General features: G+C 56.0%; 2 protein-coding genes across 3 annotated transcripts in view; one reads left to right on the top strand and one right to left on the bottom strand.

The window, feature by feature from the left end:
- Window positions 1–24,522, bottom strand: part of RPTOR (regulatory associated protein of MTOR complex 1) — a gene marked incomplete at both ends in the record, with an annotated part of 318,581 nt that overhangs the window by 84,986 nt on the left and 209,073 nt on the right. For both annotated transcript variants that reach the window (XM_080714263.1, XM_080714264.1), the window contains 6 exons: window positions 1,087–1,197; window positions 2,607–2,690; window positions 7,619–7,720; window positions 9,632–9,707; window positions 20,872–21,016; window positions 21,143–21,243. In XM_080714263.1, coding sequence (XP_080570389.1) covers window positions 1,087–1,197; window positions 2,607–2,690; window positions 7,619–7,720; window positions 9,632–9,707; window positions 20,872–21,016; window positions 21,143–21,243 — 619 coding nt within the window. The remainder of the gene's footprint in view (window positions 1–1,086; window positions 1,198–2,606; window positions 2,691–7,618; window positions 7,721–9,631; window positions 9,708–20,871; window positions 21,017–21,142; window positions 21,244–24,522) is intronic.
- On the top strand, window positions 22,928–23,491 carry LOC308275010 (nucleoside diphosphate kinase 6-like; the record flags this gene model as incomplete). The annotated part of the gene is made up of 2 exons (XM_080713019.1): window positions 22,928–23,159; window positions 23,322–23,491. The coding sequence occupies 2 exons, from the start codon at window positions 22,928–22,930 to the stop codon at window positions 23,489–23,491; spliced, it is 402 nt and encodes a 133-aa protein (XP_080569145.1).

Below are 24,522 nucleotides of genomic sequence, written 5' to 3'. Positions count from 1 at the left end.
GCTTCTCCCCACTAGACAGTGATTTGGACGACGCTTTGCTTCGAACTAAGAAACAAGCAGGGCCAGCCAGCCCTCTGCCGGCACTGCCCCTTCGTAGCCTCCTCCTCACCCATGACACCTCTCACGCCATGCGGGGATCCTTCTCTTCCTCAGTGTCCCCTCTCGAGTGGGCTCGGGCATTGCTCAGGACGTCACCGCAGCGCCGGGGCTACCCTGGCATCCCACCCGTTGCCAACACATGCCCTTGGCTCTGGTACCTTCTCTGGGTCTGCACGCACTCCTGCGGCCTCCTTCTCAGCTCCCCAAGAGCGGGGTCTGAGGTCCCATTTCACATTCCCCTCAGGGGCTGCAGCACTAGGTGGACATGGCCCCGAACCCTGATCCCTTGGACAAGCCTCTTCTCCAGGCCCAGAGACCTTCCTGTGTTTTGGTTTGGGTCACTCACAGGGCCGCTCAGGCTCCTCCTGGAGCCTCCCGTGAGTCGACACTGGCCCTACAGTGAGGGGCGGTTGCCTGTGACTCTGGCCCACTGGGCTTAACCGGGGCAGGGGTGCCGAGTTCTGGTCACCTACACCCATCGCCCTGCCCAGAGCTCTGTGGGGAGAAGATGGGTGGCGGGGCGGGGGAAGGCATGAAGAGCTAGACGGTGTGGTGAGAGCGGGGGGCTGGAACACCTAAGGAAGTGGCCGTCAGTGCCAGGGCCTGGGGTCCATGCTCAGCGTGGTGGCTGCTGTAAGGCCAGTGAGGCAGCCTGTGCTGAGAGCGGGGCACTTACTGCCATGGTACGAGGCAGAGACTGGCCTTGAGGGCAGCTGGGGGCAGGGCCACAGGCACAGGAAGTAGCCAAAGCCCGGGGACAGCAAGACGGGACCCGCGGCCAGGCGGGGCCGGCCATCCGAGGTGGCCGTCGGGGAGAGAGTGTTCACCGGGTACCGGCAAGAACACTGGCAGATGTGAGGCCAGGCAGGCGGGGTGGGGCGGAGGCGGAGCAGGAGTTGACCCAGACCGCGCTCAGCGGCCACTGAGCTTTGGGGCTGGACCCGCAGAGCACGCTGCGGGCCCTCCAGAGGCCCAGAGGTTACTCACGCTGTCCACAGCCAGGATCTTGGCCCAGATGAAGACGAGGAGTGGCCGCAGCTCCCGGGCGGAGCTCTGGAGCAGCTTCAGCACGTACGGGAAGATACCCACCGACAGGGCCTGTGGGGAGGAGGGTCTCAGCGCAGCCGCACCAGCCTAGCCCCCGGCTCGCCGGCAGGGAGCAAGCTCCCCAGGCCGCAGGTGTGCTCGTCCCTGTGTGCCCTGCACGTGGCCAGTGTCCCCAGCTTTGACCAGAAGGCAGCTGGTGGCAGAGCTGTTCATGGGGGAACATGCTGGAAGGAGGAGCGGGTTATTCCTCCCCATTTTAGGTTCCTCTCGCTCCACCTTCAATGTTACTCATCCCTCCTAATTTTAGCTTTTCTCTCCTCCAGTGTTGGCCTATTAATGAACACTCGGTGTTGACATGATCTCATTAATGAACACCCTGACGCAGACAGCAGAGAGGCGAGTCTGCGGTGCCCGCGTGCCCTGGGCTCCCTGGGGCCCGCCGCGCTCGCCCGCAGACCTGCCGTAGCGCTCTGTGAGCCGCGGCGTGCGCCCCCAAGGTGACCAGCGCCTCCTTGACGACGCTCAGCGGCCAGGTCGTGTGGTTTTTCTGCAGCATTGGGGATTGAACCCAAAGGCATTCTACCCGAGCTGCAATCCAAGCCCTTTGTTGTTGTTTTTAAACAGGGTCCCCTAGGTGGTGAGTCTCACAATTTGCTGAGGCTATCCTTAAACCTGTGGTCCTCCTGCCTCAGCCTCCCAAGTACTGGGGTTACAAGCGCGTGCCCCAACTCCTGGCCCAGGCCATCTAATATTCTGATCTCCAATGTTAACTCGTCAAACTTTTAAACTTTTATTTGAAAACAGCACCAAATATGCATATTGAACTTGGCTGATAAGGCTCTGAATGTCTTTTCATCTAAAGCTTCCCCTCAACCTCCCTTTTATTTTCCCTGGGATTTCTTTGTGGGAAGAAACGGATCTCTTCTTGATTCTATTTCTCCTCATCTTTTCTGTTTAAAACAGAAAACCATTTAAAATGGCCCTTTCTACTTTTCTATAGAGTAGTGTAACCAGAAAAGCATTTCAGAGCAGTGCTTAAAATAACAGGGCGCCGGGCGCGGTGGGCACGCTTGTCATCCCCGTGCTCGGGAGGCGGAGACAGGAGGATCGCAGGTTCGAAGCCAGCCGCACGCGCTGGCTTAAGAGACCCTGTGTCCAAAAATAAAATAGGTCTGGGAGTGTAAGCCCGGAGGTAGAAGGGCTTCCAGGAACCCCAGTACCACACACACACACACACACACACACACACACACACACAAAACCCCCCCAAAAAACCCAAAAAAACAGGGATGGCAGTGAAGAGCACTCAAGGACTTCCAGAAGGGTGCGAAGCAGCCCAGGGACACAGCCTGGGCTCTGAGGGGCTGGCGTCTCCTGGCTGTTGTGGGACTGGACCGCCCCGTGGACTCTGCCCTCTGCCCTCCTGCCCTGGACCCCTGAGGCAAGGCAGAGGCACTTACCAGGCTCACTGCCCAGGGACCCAGGTCCAAAAACCTTCCCAGCAAGTCCAAGGCTCGCAGCCGGTGCACTTGGCTCAGGAGAACCTGAAAGAGAAGACAAAACTACATCAGAGCCGGCCTGGCGGACCACCGGCCCTCTGTGTCACGGGGCCTGGCCGACCACCGGCCCTCCGCATCTCAGCCGCCCTAGGCCGACCCTCAACTTTGTGGGAGTGCTTGCCCCTGAGCTGCTGGTCTGGCCAGGCCATTTCCAGCTGTCCCTGGTTCCCTCCTTCCTTTGCCCATAGTTGGGCTGCTGGCCACACTCTTCCTGCTCTTACAGAAGTTAAGAACACGACTCCTTCGTTACACAGTTAACACGCCCTGCTTCAGGTTCATATTTTTAACATACATTTACACTGCTTTAAAACTAAGTGTTAGGGTTGGGGGTATGGCTTAGACTTGTGCTTAAAGAAAAAATTCAACAACAACAACAGCAACAACAACACCCCAAACTCCTTTTCCAGACCACCCTAGTTTGTATAGAAACTACAAAAATAAACAACAGTGAATGGAACCAGTTGTTGGGGTTCTTTTCGTCGGCGGCAAGCCAAATTAAAGACCAAGTGTGGTGGTGTGAGTCCAGGCAGGCGCAGCTTGCCCAGGCAGTCCAGGTCTATTTGCCTACAAAGGCAGTGCTCAGGCCCTTGGCTAAGACATGTGGCAACCAGCCACAGGCGGTGTGCAGGCCCAGGTGCCCAGGAACGAACAGGGCTCATGCGCACACATGTGTACATACATTTACGCCATGTGTTTAATGACAACACCCCAGGCCACTATTCTGCCGACACCTGATAACCCCGTACTTTTAGATCCGAAACTTACTTGGAAATCAAGTGGTGCATTGAGAACAGGGTTCTCTTAATGCAGTGCTCCTGGCAGACTTGCAAGATCCATGTGAAAATACTGACATTTCACTCTGCAAAATTCTTCCCTTCCTTTCCTGTCCCCTGCTGCCCGAGTGGACGGCGGTCAGCATGGCAGCCCAGGCAGGGCCACACAGGCCTGGATGGCCGTGTGCGCATGCACACCACGTGCTGTAAGGCTATGAGACGTAGCCCCGCATGAGGCGACTGTGCCCAGCAGAAATAGGCAACATGAATTGAGGGAAAATAGAAATTTAGCCGGGCGTGGTGGTGCATGCTTGTAATCCCTGTGCTTGGGAGGTGGAGACAGGAGGATCGCACAGGTTCGAAGCCAGCCTCGTTGGTTTAAGAGACCCTTAATAAAAATATAAAATAGGTCTGGGAGTGTAGCCCAGAGGTAGAAGGGTTCCATCCCCAGTACCACCAAAAAAAAAAAAAAAAATAAAATAAAATAAAAAATAATTTTCTCTTCCTTTCTTTTCCTTCTATGGGGTTTTAAAAGGCAAAATGTGAAGCAGAGGCGGTTTGGAAGGGGCCTATTTCCATGCTGGTGCCGCGACCCTGCTGGGCCTGTGGAATCCTCTCACTGGACCTGAGATGACCATCATCTAGTGCCCGGAGCTCAAGGGTGGAAACAATCCACTGTGGCTTATGGGAGAAGCAGCAGGGATCTGGACAGTCTATGACGTCTATACTGAAATGCTCTTTCCCTTAAGTAACATTACCCGACTTGCCACGGCACTGGAGGCTAATTTATGGACAACGGGGCATATCCTAGGCTTTGCCACTAATACAGGTTCAAGACAAAGCTCGGGAGTCAGTGAGTGAGCGAGGCCAGGCCGCGGGCTGCTCCGAATGAGGCTGGCGCGCCTGCGTGCTGTCTTCTTCCCTTCCTTGTGAGTTAAGGTTTACCCATCGGTCCAGGCTGGCCCAGCCTGGGAGACAGAGCCCTCTGCGGCGATGAAGAACCTGCTGCTCACGTCTGCCTGAGCATTCACACGAAAACACGTCATGTTCTTTTCCTAGTTATTTCCCCTTATTTGGCATCAGAGAGTTGGCGCTCCGGGTCTTCTTCCCCAAGGAAGCATGATTGCAAATGGAACATTAAAAAGCAGTCAATAGCAGGCCATTTACAGACAGACTGCTTGCCAGACCCAAGAGCTGGATTTAACGTGCTTGGCATGGTGCCCCTGCTTGGGGAGGCCGCCTTCACCCCCACGCCGGGGCAATGCCAGGAAGGGCAAGAGGAGAGCCAAACTCTCGGACAGCCACTCAGACGATGCAGGTGACCCGGGAGGAGCTGAGCAGCACGACCCAGCAACGTGGGCCATTTGCCACTTCCTGTACTCATCTGAAGCCCATGCAGCCGCCCCCAAATGTCCAGCTTTCTTTATTTTGTTGCAATTATTGCATTTTTGTCTGTTTAGAAAATATTTTTTTGGTAGTACTGGGATGGAACCCAGGGGCATTCTACTTGAGAGCTACACCCCCAGCCCTATTTTTTATTCTTTATGTTGAAACAGGGTCTAATTTGCTAAGAGCCTACTAAGAAGCTGAGGCTGGGCGCAAACCTGTGATCCTCCTCTCTCAGCCTCCCGAGTACTAGGATTACAAGTCTGGGCCACTACGCCAGGCTTGTTGTGAAAATTCATTTGCTTATTGGTTTATAGTTCACCTGAAACCCCAGGCTGGCCTGAAAGGGATCTAGAAGCAAACCAGAAGAACAGAAACATTGTGCATTCTTTTTATAATGTCAGAAAAGAAGTAGAGATAATATACAAAAAGCACCAAAAATATCCACAGTGAAATATGGCAATGAGTCATTGTTTGTTGGCCCCTGGTTAGGAATGCTGTTGGAAATGGGCTACGGCTACAACATTTATGTGTGACTCTCCCTCCTGTCCTCTTGTGCTGGCCGGGGACCTCAGCTCTATGCCAGGTGAACGGATGATCACCTGAGCCCACACGCTGGCAGGAAGCGGCAGAGCCGGCTCCACTGCTTGACAGAGATAAAGCTTCTGGTTTTCAAATGAGCTCTCCAAGTGGGAGGCACTCGGAACATTCGGTCCCAAGCAGATTGATGGCCCGTCCGTCACAACGCAGTTACGGGCCTTAATAATCAAGTGCAGCCCTTCTTGGAAGGAGGCGAGGCCAATGTTCTCACACAGGTGAACAAACACACTCAACGTCCCTGTTTTGCAGAGGGGAAGTAATCTGATCAGCCTTTGGGGTGTGATGAGCCCATTGCCAACTGGCACTTGGTGCCACCCTGGGCGGGCCTGGATCCACCCTCCTGTGTTGGCACGGCACCCCAGGATCAAGTTCACCGGCCCCACCCTGATTTCAAGAACTATTTTTCAGCTTCTAAAGTGAGTTACTAGCCCTTGGTGTCTCACTAATCAGTGGTTTTAAAGCTGTTCAATGTGCCAGAGTAGAGCAGTTTTGCTTCATGACCCACAGCTCCCCAGCAAACAGAACGCACGGAAACCAGAGCCCGGCAACATCCTTCTACTCTGACACCTGTGGTGAGCGCTAGTGCTCCTCGCCCACCCCAGCAGCAGCTGCGGGGCCAGAGAATACCCATCTCTCAGCTGGCCGAGGTGGTACTGCCTATAACCCCAGCAACTCAGAGGGGATGAGGCAGGAGGGGCGCAAGGTCGAGGCCAGCCCTGCCTCAAAAGAGAAGACGGGATGTGGTGCAGTGGTAGGATACCTTTGGGCTCAGTCCCTAGTACTGGAAAAAAAATTTTTGTTTTGTTTTGGTAGTACTAGTAATTGAACCCAGAGGCATTCTACCTCAGAGCTATACCATCAATCAGCCCGATTTATTTTTATTTTTATTTTTTGGTGGTACTGGGGATGGAACCCTTCTACCTCCGGGCTACACTCCCAGTATTTTATATTTTATATTTTTATTTGGAAACAGGGTCTCTTAAGCCAGTGCAGCTGGCTTCAAAACTGCATGATCCTCCTGTCTTTGCCTCCCAAGCATGGGGATTACAAGCATGCATCACCACGCCCAGCCAGCCCGATTTATTTTTTTTTGTTTGTTTTTTTTGTTTTGTTTTTTTTTGGTGGTACTGGGGTTCCTGGAAGCCCTTCTATCTCCGGGCTACACTCCCAGACCTATTTTTACATTTTTTATTTGGAAACAGGGTCTCCTAAGCCAGCGCGCGCGGCTAGCTTCGAACCTGCGCGATCCTCCTGTCTCTGCCTCCCAAGTGCGGGGATTACAAGCGTGCGCCACCACGCCCGGCCCGATTTATTTTTTAACTTTAATTCTGAAATAGAGTCTTGCTAAGTTGCTGAGGGCCTTGCTAAGTTGCTGAGGCTGGCTTTGAACCTGTGATCCTCAGATTTCAGCCTCCCAAGTACTGGGATTACAAGTGTGCAATACCTGGCCTGGCTTGGAAAAACTAGCAAGCAAGCAACCTAATCTGATCTCCCCACCCAGGACTGTGCCATAATTTGCTCAAAGCACGACAGACCACTCAAGCAACAACTCTGAATGGCAACCCAGAAAGTGTTTCCTACAGCAACAGTGACACTCCTGCCAAGTAAAGGAAGCCCGATGGCTCCCAGGCCCGGGCCTGCAGCGCTAACAGCAGGCCCACGCTGCGGGGTTGGGGAGCCCCTCTGGCCCACTGGTAATTGCCTGGTGTGCCTGTTTCTTTTCTCACAGGACTAATTTATATCTCGTGTCCTTCCAAAAAGAAGGAGGTGACGATGCCGAGGCCGTGCCGCACTGAAGCTGGCTGGCAGCAGCATTCCATCAATTCCTAACGCATAAGCGGGAGAGGTGGGGGGGCAGCGACTCTGTCTCAAATTTGTATTTAATTGGGGTGGGGGCAGGGAACTCAATGCCTTTGCCAGGAAAGCCCGATAGGAATAAATATGCAATCCGCTCTCCTGGCTTCTGATTGGATTTGTGTGATTTATTTGCCATCTGGCCCAGAGCACTGCCACCGTCGAGGAGGGGCTGGCGTTTCATAGACCGGGGACACAGGCGAGCCCTCAGGTGGGCTAGCACCCCGGACACCCCGGTTCCTGCTTGGTTGCCATGGGACGGGTGCCGCAGCCAGCCAGGCCTGGGCTGAGATGACTCACCTGCAGGACGATGGGCAGCTGCTCCGGGGGGCTCCTGTTCTCCACGCCCATGGTGAGCCACACCTGGAAGGCCGTCAGCTGCTCAGCGAAGAACGGGCTGTGCTGTGAGAGAGCCGAGCCACGAGTTAGGGCCATTTTCTTTACTCGGCCACGGCCTCCCTGATCCTGACGGGGCTACGATAAGGATCGATCCTGCCTGCAGGGCCAGGCAGGATAAAGTGCTGGTCACATACGCCCTGGCTCCACGGCAAAGACAGCTGCAGGATTTGTGAGCAGCCCGGATATGGGTGAGAGAGGCGGCCAGCAGGACAGCGTGGCCCACGCTGCATGCAATCCCAGCTACTTGGAAGGTTGAAACATGAGGTCACAGGTTTGAGGCCAGCTTGAAAAACTTAAACCCTGTCTCCAAATGAAAAATTCAAAGAGCTGGGAATAAATACAGCTCACTGGTACAGCACCCCTGGCTTCCAGCCCCACTACTGCATTAAAAAGACAAAATCAGGGTCTTGCTCCCCACAGTCCTCTCTTTACTCTACTTTCTCTCCCTTGGGGAGCTGGTGGCAACCCGTTAGAGGTGTGTGCCCGTGTCGGCAGGGGAGCATGGCACAGTATCCTCCAGCTGCTTGCCAGGTGATCCTGGAGCAGACATGGGCAGGTATAGGCGATGTGTGCCTGCGCAGTGCGCCCCAGCACAGGCGTGCGCCCACTTCCAGAGAGCTGCATGTAAAGACTCTGGTCATGGCAGCATGGCACTGCATCCAGCACAGAATTTGGCGGCAGGGGTAGGGAGGGATAGAGAGTGTTGAAAAAACTCAGAAATAAACGCTATCTTAACACATATTTATAGAGATAAAAATTAATGCAGAAAATGCAAAACTCGAGCTGGGTGTGGTAGCACACGCTTGTAATCCCAGCATTTGGAAGGCTAAAACTGGAGGATCGTGGTTCACAGATAGTCTCGGCTATTTAGTGAGGCCCTCTGCAACTCAGTGAGACCCAGTTTCAAAATAAAGAATAAAAAATAGGGCAGGGGGTATAGTTTGGAGGCTGAATGCCCCTGGGTTCCATCCCTAGACCCGCAAAAAAAAAAAAAAAAAAAAAAAAAAAAGGAAGAAAATGCAAAAATCCACAATGGACAAAATATCAGTATTTCAAATCCAGACAGGATCAGTGTCACTGGTTTCCCTTTGCCTGGCCTGGCACTGGCCACCTCTAACCACGAGGGCAGCAAGCTGGAGGCCCTGGATGCCCACTGGCTGAGGAGCAGCAGATTCTGGAGTCTGCAGCAAGAACGAGCCTGGGCCCGGTGCAGCGGGCACAGCGCTGAGTGAAGTAGCGACACAGGACCACCGCTGCGTGGCGGCACCATCCGAGCACGCAGCAGGCAGCGGAGGCCACAAGGGAAGACCGTGGGGTGGGGGCCACTCGTGTGCTGGAAAATCCATCAAGTTGTACATGTAGGAAACAGTGCAATGTTCTATGTGTATGGCATACCTTCAAGAGTGATAACGGAGTAAAAAAAGGTTAGTTTGTGGTCTACACGGTTGCCTCCTCCCTTCCCTGACATCTCAATTTGCTAAAATTATTCCCAAATGCAGAAAATTGATTCTAGAAATGATGTAGTAACATCCTTGAAAAGATCCTTGGCAAAGATACCTGGCATGGAAACAGTGCTCAGCCTACGAGGAACACCCAAAGTATACTGTCACGCCAGAGTGGAATTCTGGTTTCAATGTGCGGTGAGACCAGGCTCGGGAACAAAAGGCCAAGGTTTAGGAGGTCTCAAAATGCCTGTGCACAGCAACATGACCCTCCTTCCTGCGAGCCAGGGCCCTGGGGCTGTGCTGGCTGGCGTGAGGTGGGGATGCGCGCTGTACGGACTGGCAGCCTTTGGGGGCCAGGCACTGTTTTCCCTGACAACAGAGACCCTGTCTCTGCCACCAGTGTTCCTGGCAGGCAGGCAGGGCTCAGACCCAGGGCCGTCTGCAACCTTGCATAACGTGGAGGACTCACCCTGAAGGCGGTGCCTTCCTCGATGATGGTCGGCAACTGGGAGAGGCAGATGTCCACGGCCAGGTCCCACGCCTGCCTGGGGAGAACAGAGGGAGATGCCAGGATTAGTGGATGGCCTGGGAGAGGGCCTCAAGTGAGGGGAGCCCAGGACCATCCAGCCAACATCTGAGCGGAAGCTAGAGCTCGGGGGCGCGTGCTGGGGTCGTCCTGGGCTGCAGACAACGCTGGGAACCAGGAAACAACTCCACGCACCTGGTACCACTCACTTCTCTTTGAAATGAGAAAACGAGTTAAAAACTGACGTGGAACTCAGCCCCTGGGCGGGGGCCTCTGACTGCTGCTGCCCTGTCTAGCACATAGATGGCCTGCTCCCTGCTGCAGGTGTGGGTGGGGCTGGGAGCAGGGCGAAATGCTGCCGGGAAGAGGCCCATCAGTGGGGACAGGGGCAGGCGGCCTGGGAGGCCAGGCAGTGTGGATGGGCCCTGGCCCCTGGCTGTCACCATCAAGGTCAGGCCTGGGCCCTGAAGAAGCAGGTGCGTGGCGGCCCTTGAGGATGAAACAGCCCGTGCCTGCTGGAGGACAGAGCACCCTTTGGTGGGTATATGACAACCCTCACCATTCTCTTATGGCTCGGGACCCTGCTCACACTTTGACACACTGTGCCCTGGCAGTGCTTCTCACAGTGGACCGCGACAGTGTCCACCTGGCACCAGGGAGATGTCCACGCCCCGTCCTCTGGATCAGGGAGACAAGCCCCTTGCAGGATAATGTATGTGGCTTCATAAACACAACTTCCATCACCAGCAGAGTGGGCTGGCTGCCCTTACAGGCTCTTGCCAGGCCCCTGCCCTCCTTGCTGCCTCCGATGTACCAAGGGCACCCCAGGCCGGGAGAGCTCTGGGCCACGGATGACAGAGAGGGTCTGGGCGTATAGTTTTATTGATTTCTTATGAACTGTTAAATCTAGGCTACTTTTAGACTTACAGGAAAGCCATGACAGCAGTTTCCCTTCGCGCCCTGGAGCTGAGTTCAGCGCCTCCCATGAAGGACAGCGCGGGCTGTGGGGAGGAGTGCCGGCCAGGTCTCTGTCAGTGCTTGCCACTCTCCAAGTAAGGCACATGGTTGCTTCATGCCCAGCTCTCTGATGACCAGGGGAAGGCCACACGGCACATGGGGGAGGACCCAGCACTGCGTGCTGCGTCATGCCACCTGGCCCAGGGCGCCAGGCCCTCACCATCCCGCGCGTGGCCCCCCGTGCCCTTCTGCACCTTGCAGCAGTCCCTGTGGCAGAGAGGGCATGCCCGTGATCTGTTATCGAGCAGGACCTGGCTCTCCCTTGCCTTCCACATTACTGAGATGTCCAAACCACGGATGTTGGTTTTCTTTCCCAGAAAACGAACTCCAGCAGGGAGGGCAGGCTGGGAGCTCTGCACACCAGGACAGGTGCGTGGTGGCTGGGGCCTCTAGCAGGGTCTTGCCTCGGCCCCTTTCTTTGTTCTCTGTGGAGAACCAGGCCCAGGGTTGCAGACATGGCCTCTGGGTGGCGCCTCTGTAATACCAAGGGCAGCCCCAGTGCTGACCCCGGGAAACCAGCTCAGTGGGAGATGGCAGGTGCAGCCTGGTTCACCCTGGCCTTTACCACAGCATTGTCTCGTGGTGGGAGATGGAGGGTGCAGCCTGGCTCACCCTGGTGTGGCCCACAGCGCCGTCCCGCAGTGGGAGATGGCTGGGGCAGCCTAGTGTGGCCCTCAAGTGCTTTCCCAGAGAGGGTCTCACTAGGGGATCCTGAGGACGGCAACTGACTCATCTCAATTGGCTGCCTCTCCTTCTGGGTCTTAGCCAAGTTAGATATGTGCCCTCGCACATGGCTGGCCCCAGCCCTGCCTGCCCAGCCTCCTTTCCTGCCATGGCCCTCGATCCCCCACGTCTGGCCTTCTGCAGCCGAGTGGGAGGAAGGCAAGGCAGAGCGGCAATCTAGGCAGAGGGGCTTGCTCCACCCCATCCCCACAGCCGGCCCGGGCTGGAGCTCAGCCTTCTCCACCACCCCGCTATGCCTGGGAAGGAAGCCGCACAGGAAGGCCGTCCACCCGGGCCTCGGCCTGAAAACGCATATGCTGCTCTCTGTTGCGGCCATGCTCTCACACCTATGAGCAGGCTCAGATGGCGAGCTCCGCCTAGCTCTGCCTATGTCTTGGGGACAGACATAGGCATGTCCATGGGGAGCCAGGGGAGGGAGGAGCAGTGACCTGGGGCTGGCTGTGGGGCACTGAGTGGCAGGGACAGGGGAGCTGGGTTTGCAACCACCACAGGAGACAGACCAGATCCTGCAAGGCCTGCAGGTCACAGCTGGGTGCGGAGGGGCTCAACATGAGCTTTAGGACGGCAGGCAGAGTGGTCCACCACAAGGCTCTTTGCGACATGAAGTCACGTGCTGAAGGTGGCCACAGGGACTCCTGAGCCTCCAGGGCTTGAGGATCTGCCCTGCTTCCCTGGCCTTCTTCCTAGTTCTCTGCATAGCAGCCACCCCCCCACCCCCACCCCCGGCAAGAGGGCCCCCCTGCTTCCCCTTGTGAGCCCTTGTTGCACACACATGGTGGTCGCTCTGACCCACTCGAGCCCTCTTGGCCTTCACGAGGCTCTCCCAGCCTCCTAATACATCAAGCCCTCAGAGCCTCCTCCCCAGGCTGGGCCAAGGGCAGTGGCCATCTCTCCCGGGTCTGGCCCTCCCTCCAGGCTCTTGTTCAGGCACAGCGCTCACTGCTGTCTGATGGCTAGTGACCCCAGGTGCCATTTTATGGACTTATTTTTGAGGTCTAGGGATTGAACGCTGTCTGCCTCAGAGCTACGCTTCTGGCTCTGTTTTATTTTTTAAAGTTTGCCTCGCTAAGTTGCTGAGGCTGGCCGTGAACCCGCAATTCTCCTGCCTTGGCCTCCCAAGTACTGGAACTACGGGCGTGTGCCACCAGACCCTGGTTCCCTGCAGGGCAGGTGGCATGTCTGAAGAGCCCTAACACCTCGGGGGTGCGCGTGCTCCTCGGGCCTTGCCTGCCCGCCCACTGCTGCTGCAGAGTCAGCCGGCACCACTGGCCCTGCACTGCCAGGGACCAATACCTCCTACACTGCCTGGTGCCCGGGGTCCAGCCATGCCAGCTTGCTTGCTGGCAGCGGCACACAGTAGGTGCTCATTGAATGCTCGCTGAGTGGGAGAGGAGAGTGGAAGTGACTGCCCAGCGGGAGCAGCTGGCAGAGTTTAAGGACAGCTGGCTGGCGCTGCGGGCTGGCGCCACATTCTGCTCTGGTCCCAGTGGGCCGCCTCCCTGCCCTCCTGGCCACCCCAAATACAGGACCAGGGCCCAACAAGGTGGCCGTCTGTGAAAGGCCACATGCCAGCCACTGGGCAGGGCACAGGCTGGCTCAAGGTGCTGCTGCTCCAGCCTGGGGCCACCACCCACGAGTGGGCAGGATGGCATGCCCCCGCCAAGGCCTGTAAGGCCCTGAGACGAAGCAAAGGCTGTGGCCGTGCCGTGGGCGCTGGGCGAGGGCCAGCAGACCGCAGAGCTCGCAGGAATCCCAACTGGGAGCAAAAAGCCGCCTCTGTAGGCCAGAGCCAGGCGGGCCGAGCCTCGCTCACATCCCCACTCTCCTGTGCGGAGAGTGCGTTCCTGTGGAGACAAGTGACGGTCGGCACAGCGCAGTCATTCTTGGAACAGCAATCTCTTCTCCCTGGTAATTTCCTGAGACTCAAGAATTCCGACTAATTTTATTTAGACTAATGAGACTGCATGCTGGCAGGTAAAAGGGCACGTTTTTTCTATGTCTTAATAAAGGACCAAAACAAGAAGAGGGAGACTTGAGATGAATAAATAAAGGGCGGGAATAACTCCTCTCATCTTCAGAGATCTGAACTGCACCACCACACCTCTCCCCGAGACAGCCCCTCTGTGCAGCAGCCCTCCTGCAAGATCAGCTGACCACGCCCTCTCCGCAGCAGCCCTCCTCGTCGGCCCACCACAGCCCCCCAGCCCGGTCCCTCTGCACAGCAGCCCTCCTTGCTGACAATTAAGAGGCAATCAGGAGACAATCAAACACTGCTCCCACTTCGGGCAATAAATAGCTCCCATATGCTCAATAAACCCCCAGACTGCAGGCGAACAGGTCCTCACAGCGACAAGGGAGATATCTACTCTTTGTTGAGACAGAAGCAAAGTCAATTATTGCAATTAAACTCTATGAAGATGCCTTGAATTTAATCAAATAAAAAGTTTCCATTTCAGGAGTGGAGATAAAGTGTACAAGCAGGGGAGGGAGACAGGAGGCTGCACACAACACCTGCTGCAAGCTAGCTAGAGGACAGCAGCTCAGGCCGGGCACCTGCGGGCCGGGGTGAAGGCAGAGCATCTTTACACATGTTCTGTCCAGTCACCAAAAACCACGAGGCGGCCGGGCGTGGTGGTGCATGCTTGGGAGGCAGAGACAGGAGGATCGCGCACATTCGAAGCCAGCTGTGCTGGCTTAAGAGACCCTGTTTCCAAATAAAAAAATAAAATAGGTCTGGGAGTGTAGCCTGAAGGTAGAAGGGCTTCCAAGAACCCCAGTACCACAAAATAAATAAATAAATAAATATAAATAAATCGCAAGGCAGAAAGAATTCCGAGCCATTAATAAGTTCCTAGCAACTGTGGCAGATCCTAGCTAGCACGGGGTCAGAAAGCCCCCACACCTTCGCTCCCGCTGGTATAACAGCTCCAGGGGCTGAGGCCCACCTTTGCTGAACCAGCCTGCTTCCCTACACTGGAAAAGCAGCTCCAGGCAGTTTTTTCTTATCTGCAAAAGGCTTGGTGGAACGACTGAAATGAGAGTTGGGGTCTGTCTGTGGCTTAGGCCACGGGGCCAGCGTGACAGAGTGCGCACAGGACACGTAGGCTGTGGGCTGGAGGGGTACTTTGATCAGAGTACAAAGGAGGAGAAAGGCTGGCTCTGAATGCCCAAGACCCTGAAAGCAAGCACCGACCCAGGGAGGGGCACACCTCGCCCGCGCCAGCTGGCCAGCAGAGGCGGACGCGCAGGCTCGCCAAGTGCAGCGCACGGGACACCTCCCTGACCCTGATGGCCCCGGCGTTCCCCTTGAACTCTAAAGGCGTGTGGCGACTCCCCTCACAGCAGAGCAGCAGTTCTCTCGGATTAGCAGAGAGCCAACTGATTAGAATTGGCTGTGTTTCCTCAGATAAAATCTGTTCAATTTTGTAGTCCTAATTTGGGATTCTCAGCAATGGACAAGAGGAAATGGGGGAAAACCTGAGACTGTGTTTGTGGGCTGCAGTAGAGGCCAGAGGCTTGGCACTGGGCAGGAGCAGGAGTTAAGCGGAGCGAGGGAGGTGTCTGCGTTTGCACTTCCCACAGCGGGGCCCTGGGGGGCAGGGGGGCGCCCAGGAGCAGGGAGGCGGGCACGAGAGCCAGGCTGGTCGGCCCCAAGCGGACATTCTGAGGGACTCCAAGCTGTGGCTGCTGCGGTGAGTCACCGGCGGGAAGCGCCTGGGTTTTCAGGAACCGGGCCTGAGATAGCAAGCGCCCAAGTGGTGCGCTGGAGGAAAGCCTCCCGAGCCGGCGCGGCCTCCGACCAATCAGCGCGAGAACACAGGTTATTACTGCAGAGAAATGCACGGTTTCAGGACCTGAAATTGAGACTGAAGGAGAACGGCCCCCTGATGGCTTTGCATCAAAAATTAAACAGGAAGCGGGCTCTGAGTATTTCATCACTAGCTTCCCCTGCCTGAAGCAAAGTGTAAATGTACATTGCTTTATGTTTTAACCTCAATTTTTGTTAGGCTTTGTTCCCTTTCGCCCTGCTAAGAATTCAGCCTCTCCATCACCACCCAAGAAATATAATAACCCGGCCCTGAGTTATCTACCCCAGCGCTCTTTCTGCCTACCCCTCCTGTGTGCTCCCGGGGCCGGGCACATTACAGTCATGTGTGAGGAGGGAGAAGGCGCACCGAGTGCTGCGCAGTACCATCGCCCGGTGTGGCAGAGGGGACTCCCAGAGCCCACCGGGCATCCTGCGGGCCCGAGGACCCCACTGGCTCGCTCAGGGGGCACGATTCTGTACCTGGGTCTGACAATCTCCCCTCTGTGCATCCAAGACAGCTGCTGGCTCCCTTCTTCCTAAGGAGCAGGAGTTTGGGCTGGGACATGCCGCTCAGGTGGAGCCGCATTGCCAGCATCCCTAGACGAGGCCAGACTAGGTGTCGCCAAAGGCCTGGGAGGTGCTGAGCCCGCGCAGGGGCCTGGGCCGCCTGCCTCTCATCCCCTGGAATGTGGCTCTGGTGACCAAGGGAGGTAGCTGCCACAGGGGACACTGGGTGTGCAGGATGGCTGGAACCACCTGACATGGTAGAACCAAATGTCCAGCTCGTGCCGCCCGTGCCTGGATGAGAGAAGAGAAAAGCCTGCTGCATAGCTGCTGGATTTGGGTTATGACTAACCTGTTTCAACCACGACACCTTCATCCCTCCAGAGCAGAGGCCGACCATGGACAGAGGGTTTCCACTAACCAGGCAGTGTCTGTCCAAGAGGGGCCAGTGGAGTGCCCCACCCCATTCTGCCAAAGAGCCTTCACGAGCTGTGACCGTCAGTGTAAGAAGCCTGGGGTTTCCCAATCTTCCAGAACACCCACTTGTGTCCAGAGGACTGCGGGGACAGTGAGTGAGAACTGCACTAGCGAGCACCAGGACGTTGCGAGCAGAGTGCAGGGGAACGCCTGCAGCAGCGGGCCCTCCAATAGCTAAACATCGTACGCGATGCAGCAGGCTGTCCTTAGTGACAAGCAGGGAGATGTGCCGAGGCCGGAGGAGGCTGAGCCGGTCTCCGCCGGCGCCGCTGGCGGGTGCACTGCTGCTTGAGTTACATCATCCTGGTATTTCAACAATGATTTTTTGGTGGTCCTGGGGTTCCTGAAAACCCTTCTACCCCGGGGCTACACTCCCAGACCTATTTTTATACTTTTTTATTTGGAAACAGAGTCTTTTAAGCCAGCACTGCTGGCCTTGAACCTGCGCGATCCTCCTGTCTCCTCCCAAGTGCGGGGATTACAAGTGTGCGCCACCACGCCCGGAACAACAATAAATTTTATCATCAACATTGTTATGTTATTATACTGCTATATCCACTGGCTGTGTGCTATCACATGTAGGACTATGTCTAATGTACATCAACTATTGTCCACCTTGGAGTTTTTATGAGCTATTTTCACATCACTTAAAAAATATCACGAGATCAAGTCAGATACTAAGCCTTAGAGAATTGCACTAGTTACATTTCTCACGTACAGAAACACCAATTAAGGCTGCTTCCAGCTACCAAGAAGTGAGTGCCCCTGCACTATCCCCACCTGTGCCAGGAAGCCGTGCTCCCCCAGGCCCACAGCCATGCAGCCGGCCCACCATGGACAACACCTTCCAACCTGCAGCCAAAATAAATACAAACATCAAACCAATCAAAGATGGGAGAGGTGGTGCATGCCTCTAATCCTAGCCACTCAGGAAGCCGAGGCAGAAGGATGGCAAGTTTGAGGCCAGCCTGCAGAACTTAAGTGAGTCTGTCGTAAAAGAAAAAATGAAAAAGGCTGGGGGTGTCACTAAGGAGTAGAGCAGTCCTGGGATCGATCCCGAGTCTGTACGGTGGCCCAAGACGCTGCCTGGTGCTGTGGCCCCTCCCCGGGCGTGGCAGGGCCCTGCAGCAGAAGAGAACAAGGCCAGCTGTCTGTGGCGACGTCCGGCTGCGTGGCCCTCTGGCCAACACTACTCTTGCCCTGCTTGCTGAGGTGCAAAAGGCCGCGCTGGGGGTCTTCAGCAGCGTGGTACCTTGAGCCTGGCGGGACCCTCATGGGGTACCTGTCGCAGAAACTGCAGCTCCCGTGCAGCAGTGCCTGGTGGCAACGGTGACACACAGCAACAGATAACCATTGCCCTCTTTGGTTCTTGTCAGACTCCAAAATGTCATGCTCGGAGGGATTTCCTATTGCTAACAGAGCAATATGTCCATCAGAAAACAGCCTACAATTTGTGGGTAATTTGTGAATTAGACTTGTTTTCCTCCAGCACAAATCTCCTCATTTCAGCACATTTGCTCCCTGGGGCCTTGGAACTCACTGTTCTTCTAGAAGTCCAGGTCTGCTGCGATTTACCCACATTTAATTATTCCTTCCTGCAGGCGAGAGGCTGGCTGCACGGATTTTTCGCGGTTGAGTCAATGGCGGAACCCTTCACAAGGCCTATGCTTAAGGCATGGGTATAAACGAGGCAAAAAAGATCCAGCGCACAATGTGGCTTTAGCCACGTGCGGTACAGCCCAGACTGGAGCCCACCCCAGGCTACACTAAGGACGCAGCACGGCCCATGGCTGGTGGCCCACGGCACCTGTAGCAGCCAGTCCAGCTCCAAATGGCATTTCCGCCTCCCGCAGCCTGTCCAGGGACCGTCCGTCAGCCGTGTTAGAGGACAGTCTGAGGGAGGAGGCAGAGTGGGGCGGCCCTGCTTTCTGCCCACTCCTGGAGTGAAGCCACCACAGAGAGGCATCTTTCCCCATTAGCTAACCGGCTCCCCTGCAGCCCACTGGGACCCCATGGTAGCAGGACAACGTCTGCTGATCGCGGTCGGAAAGCCCAGCCGTGGCAGCTGTGGGGCTTCCTCTGTGAGTGGCTGGGTGCAGTTGGCCAGCTCGCTGGGTCCAGCCCCGTGGTAACCGCCATCGTCAGCAGGGCTCAGTCAAACTCTTCAGAACCAACAGGAGAGCCACTCACTGGCTGGGGAAGGGAGAAGGGCTTCCAGGAATGGGCCGCATGGGCCAGAGTGTGCCAAGCCAAGTGGGAGAGAAGCTCGGAGCCGCCCAACCTCAAGGGACTGCTAGGATGGGGCCTGGAGGTGGCAGAGAATTTGGGGTACAAGGTAGGAAGGCTTCTCTCACACAAGAAACAGGCCCACATGTGGGGCAGGGGTCCCCTCTTTAGGATGGTGGGTCGATGACCACTGAGGAAGGCTGTGAGCCGGTGCACTTCGGGCAGCTCCGTGGAAGCCTCCTTCCTCTGCTCCCTCCTCTCCTGTGGCGGCGGCGGGCCAGCCTGCTCCCAGGCGCGGGGCCCCATCTCTGGGCCTGCCTGCCGGGCCACATCATGGTAACTGGAGAGGGAGGGCATGAGGCCACAGCAGCGCCTGCAGCATGGCGGGCACAGGAGCTGCACCGCTGCCACCGTGTGGGCAGGACTCGCAGCAGCCTCAGGCCCCTGGGGGACCAGAGGCGAAGCAGGAGAGGGAAGCGTGGTGTCACAGGCACGGGGGTACTTCAGGCCAGCCTGAGGGCTTCCTCTGGCTCCTCTGGGCCCCTGTGGGTGGCTGTGCTGTCTCACGTGTCACATCCGGCCCAAGTAGAAACTAGGCTGGCTTCGCGATGCTCTCTGAGGGCCAGCTCCTTCCCAGGCTCCAGGCCAGCGGGGCAGGGGCCACTGGCAGGGACTGCGAGGCGCCTGTCTTGGGCCTGGACTTGTATTAACACCATGCGTGCACGAAGGCCAGAGCTCAGACGCGGTCCTGGAGACGGTGGCCGAGTGTCTCCAGAGGCTTGCCTCGCTCGCCCTCCCAGGCCAGCCTTTCTGCTCACTCCCCACAGCACGTCCTCTGTTAACCTCCACGTGGCTAAGCTCACACCACAGGAGGCGCTGTTACAAATATACAGCAAAATACACAGGAAGAGGGAAAACCTTTCCAGACCGATTCCTGGGGTCATCAGGTGGAAAGGAGAGGCGGGAGCAGGGGCTTCTCAGTTGATATATATATATATATATTTTTTTTTACAAAAATATGACTCAGAAGAAATAGGATGAAAGGTGCTTCTTTTCTTTGGGGAGGACAGCTGTTATGGGGTGCCTTCCCCTCCTGCAGGGGTGTCCCAGCGTACACGAGGCTGTGTGGTGAGCCGGTGTCCCTCTCCTGACTGCGGCACAGTGGACTCTTCAGTGGCGACTGTGTGTTTTGTTTTGTTTTGTTTTTTTTGGTACTGGGGATGGAACCCAGGGGCATTCTATCTGAGAGCTATACCTCAGCCTTATTTTTTATTCTTTATTTTGAAACAGAGCCTCGCTAAGTAGCTGAGGCTGGCCGCAAACCCGGATCCTCCTGTCTCAGCCTCCCCAGTGCTGGGATGACAAGCATGCGCCCCACGCCCGGCTCTAGGCAGTGACTCTGCTGTCTCTGCTGCTCACGGCAGTGCTCTCCACCTTGCCCTCTACACTCTCAGAAAGGCTGCACGCTGTTTGTGTTTCAGCTTTTGCTGTTTACAGCCCCAGTGCTAAACACATTTTTAAGTCTTTGTGTTAGTTTGTCTCACTGATGAAACAAACCAAGACCCCATTTTCCTCTATTATCCTGTTTTGGGATTGCCCAGCCCCTGCCCATGTTAGGAGTTTACAGGTGCCGCAGGAGGTGGTGGAGACTCGGGGAGGGGCTAGCGAGAGGAAGTGAGGTCACGGGGTGGGGCCGGGGCAGGCCTTGAGCGCTCGCCCCTCCTCTTCCTGGCTTTGCTTTCCAGGGCACCACACACCACCATGCTGTGCTGCCTCACCACAGGTCCAAAGGCAAGGGGGCCCTGAGGCCACACTGACACTCGAACATTAGGAGCTCAATAAACCTTTCCTCCTTGTAAGTCGATCACCTCAGGCATTTTGTTACAGTGACAGAAAACTAACACAGAACAATGGAACAGAAGAACCAAATGTCTTCAGCTCTATCTACACTAAAACCAATGGCATCATCATCATCGTGATGAGTGTTACCAATACAAGCAGCCGCTGTCCAGCAATGGGAGGAGACTATTACCAACAATGATAAAAGATGCATGATGAGAATACAAGGAATTGGTCGGGAACCCAGTGGTTCAACTCTGAGAATAATCTTGGATGCATTTCATAGTTCAGGGGACACTCCTTTCTCAATATAAGTCTCCAAGAGGCCAGAGATCCTGTGCGCAATGCTCTGGTCCGAGCCGGGGAGTCAGAGAGGCTCTGGGCAGCCTTGCACTCTCAAGGGTGACCCACTCTCTGCAGATTCTTGGGGCACTCTGTCCAGCTCTGCTCAGGCTGTGCCAAGCCTCTCCCCGTGCACAAGCAGTTAGATGAACTGCGCACTGCCGTGGCAGAGGGAGCACGCTGTCGGGGAGTGACGTCGCCGGCACGGCCGGCTGGAGGCACTTACCACATGGCGTGCATGTATGTCGGAGGGAGCCGGGGACTGCTCACGGGGGTGCAGTTATACGACCTCATGATTCTTTCAGCCAACAAAAAGTTTCGAAACAGACTCGCCACCAGCAGGTCTTGTCTGAAGAGCTTCTGGAAGAGATCTGAGGGTAGAAAAATGATAAAAAAAAATTACTATGAACACGTTGAGATGAACACGTACATTGACTTTATCTGACTGCACCCCGGGGCCAGCCTCCCCTGCCCAAGCCACAGGCCGGCAGCCTCACCGCGGGGCAGCACGTTCCAGGCGATGGTGTCTGTGATCGCGGTGAAGATCCAGTTCAGCTCGCCCAGAGGAGTCCTCCTGTCATTGAGCCGCCCAGGAATCCTAGAAAACACGGGCACTTGGTTAGTGCTGACAGGACTACTCACCCGGTAACAGAGGCAGGAGACGGCGCAGGTGGGGGAGATGGAAAGCCTCGGCCCGGCAGGAGAGGCTGGTGTGGGCGGAGGCCCGCACCTGAGAGGCTTGGCCTGGATCTTCCTTTCCTCTCTTCCTCAGCGATGCATGACAGCTTCTTCAGGTTACTCTCAATAGAGGAACCAAAGCCCGTTGGCACCCAGAGTTCCACGGGTGTCACATCTGCTGCGTGGCCACCGCCGGGACCCCAGGGACAGTTGTGAGGCTCGGGCTACCCTGACAGGCAGAGAGCGCCTCAGAGCAGTCAAGAAGACCACAGGTAGGTGCTGAGGCGAGAGGATGGCAAGCTCAAAGCCGGCCTGGGCAACGCAATGAGCCCCGTGTCCAAACTGCAGATGAAAGAGGGCTGGGGAGCTTCTTGTCCAGCATATACAAGGTCTCGGGTTTGACCTCCAGGACCCCCCCCCCAAAAAAAAAGATGAAAAGGAGGACGAGATGGAGAAGGAGGAGGAGGAAGGCAGGAGGAGGAGGTGGAGGTGGAGGAGGAGAAGGCGGAGGAGGAACCACCACAGGGCAGTACTGAGGATGGCTTCAGACACTCGGAGCGCTTTGTCCGCTCCCTATGGCATGTGGGCGGGCCGCTGCCCGGGACTGGAGTGTCGACATGCATAGAGCCAGGCCAACCAGGTCACAAAGACAGTTTTAAGCAGGGCCGCTCACAGGCATGGCTGGCTGCCTGCACGCAGGATGCCCTCCATCTCCGGTAACCGACCTGTGGGAATCAGAGCCCTCTAGACTACCGGCCGGTCTTCCTGGTAGTGAGGCCACCCCAGGACTGCCGGGGTGACCAGTCCCTGCCCACACAAACATGCTGGTCAGGCCTGACACAGGTGACCTCGGAGGAGCTGGGGAGAGGCCGGGCCCTCTTTCGGGGCCCAGCCACATTCTTCACCACACGCGCATTCGCCAGCTCACACCATGGCAAAGTCCAGCCTGGGTCTCAGCCCCTAGTCTCCAATGGTGCCGAGCAGTGGCGGCAGGGCTGGGAGTCTTCTGCTGAGGGAGAAAATGGCAGAAGCAAGTGGCAGGCTGGGCTTTGTAGAGGGAGCAGCCTGCTGGCTTTGAGCAACAGGCAGACTTGAGGGGAAAGCCTCAAGTAACCCACTGGGCTCCAGGGCAGCTCGGCAGTGCCCACGGCAGCACCCCGGGAAGCCCGTCAGCACTGACGCCTCTGACCTCAGTGTACACTCAGGAGCCGTCCTCCCCAGCCGAGGCACTTGTTACAGGGTGGGCATCCTGACATGTGCACCTCGGTGTCCTAACACTCGTGACGATCCAGCGGGTGATGTGGCCAGGAAGAGGTGATGGCCTGGCTGTGGAGCAACCTCCATGGCGTGGCCACGAGCTGGCAAGCCTCTGTCCATGGCTGTTTAACCCACAAAAAGAACCATGTGCATCAGAATAAACAAAGAAGCCAGCCGGGTGTGGTGGGCACGCTTGTAATCCCAGCATTCGGGAGGCAGAGACCAGAGGATTGCGGTTCGCGGACAGCCTCAACTACTTAGTGAGGCCCCTGCCACCTAGTGAGACCCTGTCTCAAAATAAAGAATAAAAGGCTGGAGACTGGGCTGTCAGGAGGAGCGGAAGTGAGATGACCTCAGTCTTGCGAAGCCCTCAGGTTCTCCAGCTCACTCTAGCCCTGATCAAGCCGGATGCAGCTGCTCACCCACTGATTCTGGAGGCGGTTCATCAGCAGATTCTGAGCAACAAGTTCCTCATTGTACAAATGAGAGAGCTACTACGGAGAAAGGAAGATTGTCAGAGGTTTTACCAAGAGCATGAAGGACTTTTTTTCTATCGGCGGCTGGTGGAGTTCATGGCCAGTGGGCCAATCTGAGCCTACGTCCTTGCCCACAAGGATGCTATCCAGCTCTGGAGGACTCTGATGGGACCCACCAGAGTGTTTCGAGCATGCCACCTGGCTCCAGATTCCATCCGTGGGAGTTCTGGCCTCACTGACACCTGCAACACCACCCATGGCTCAGACTCTGCAGTTTCAGCCAGCAGAGAGATTGCAGCCTTCTTCCTGGACTTCAGTGAACAGCGCTGGTATGAGGAAGAGGAGCCCCAGCTGCGCTCTGGCCCTGTGCACTACAGTCCAGAGGGAGGCGTCCATCGTGCGGCTGGGATAGGAGGGCCAGGGCCAGCTGCATGAAGGCCAGTGAAAAGGCCCAGGCTTCTCTTAGATCTATGGTCTGAAACATTCTCACAGGACTAGGGGAGCCTGGGCTCTACTTGGCACCACCACCTGCTGGAGGAGGGCCTAGCTCATCACTGCCTAGCCTCCAGAATCTAGCTCTCCCACTCTTCTCTGAAATGCTCATGGGTAGTTAAGAGAATGGTGACTCTTCTTTTTGTGGAAAACTATTCATCTTTCCTCAAGAAGGAGCTTTCCCAGTTGACCTGCCTGGGAAATTCAATGACTCTGTATAAAAGTCAGTGTTCTACTGAATCTTCAAGGCTGGGAATACTACGATGGGAGCTTTCCCTCTATCCTTAACTGGAAGAATTACACCTCTCCTGAAGCTAGGTTTCTCATCCAAGTGAAGAGAGACTTGTAGAGGAATCTCCCAGCAGTTTGATGCATATAGTATGCCTCTAATGTAACACATAAAGAAACCCAGCAGTAGAGCTGAGTGTGGACTCAAAGCTATGCTGTGACTGTAGTACAGGAGGAAGAGGTACCTTTTAGTTGAACCAAGGTGTATCTGCCCAGTGGAGGCATTTCTTTATGACACACTTTTTTTCCTGATTTGTACAAAGATAAAGATGTCTCCAATATAACCAAGTCAGTTATCTATTTTTGCATTAAAAATTACCTCATATTTAAAAAAAATAAAGAATAAAAGAATAGGGCAGGGGATGTAGCTTGGAGGTCGAATGCCCCTGGGTTCCATTGCCAGCCAAGACGCAGGGCGGGCGAGGACGGCTGAGGAAGAGGAGCCGTGGCTGGTCCTGTCTGGAGCTTTGTGTGGGGTCTACACTCACCACGTTCCTTTACCGGGGACGAGACCCGACTGCCCTGCTCGGCCCACTTCCGGCCCGCGTGGCCCACAGGGGCGGTGACGGGACAGCACTTGGCTGACGTGGGCGCTGCTGGTTTCAAAGCCAGACTGCCTGGATTCTTCTCCTCCCTCCCTCCCTTCCTTCCTTTCTTTTTGTGGTACTGGGGATGGAACCCAGGGG

The sequence above is a fragment of the Muscardinus avellanarius genome (assembly GCF_963383645.1).
Source record: "Muscardinus avellanarius genome assembly, chromosome: 16".
Taxonomy (NCBI): Eukaryota; Metazoa; Chordata; class Mammalia; order Rodentia; family Gliridae; genus Muscardinus; species Muscardinus avellanarius.
This window is presented reverse-complemented; position numbering and strand designations above follow the sequence as displayed.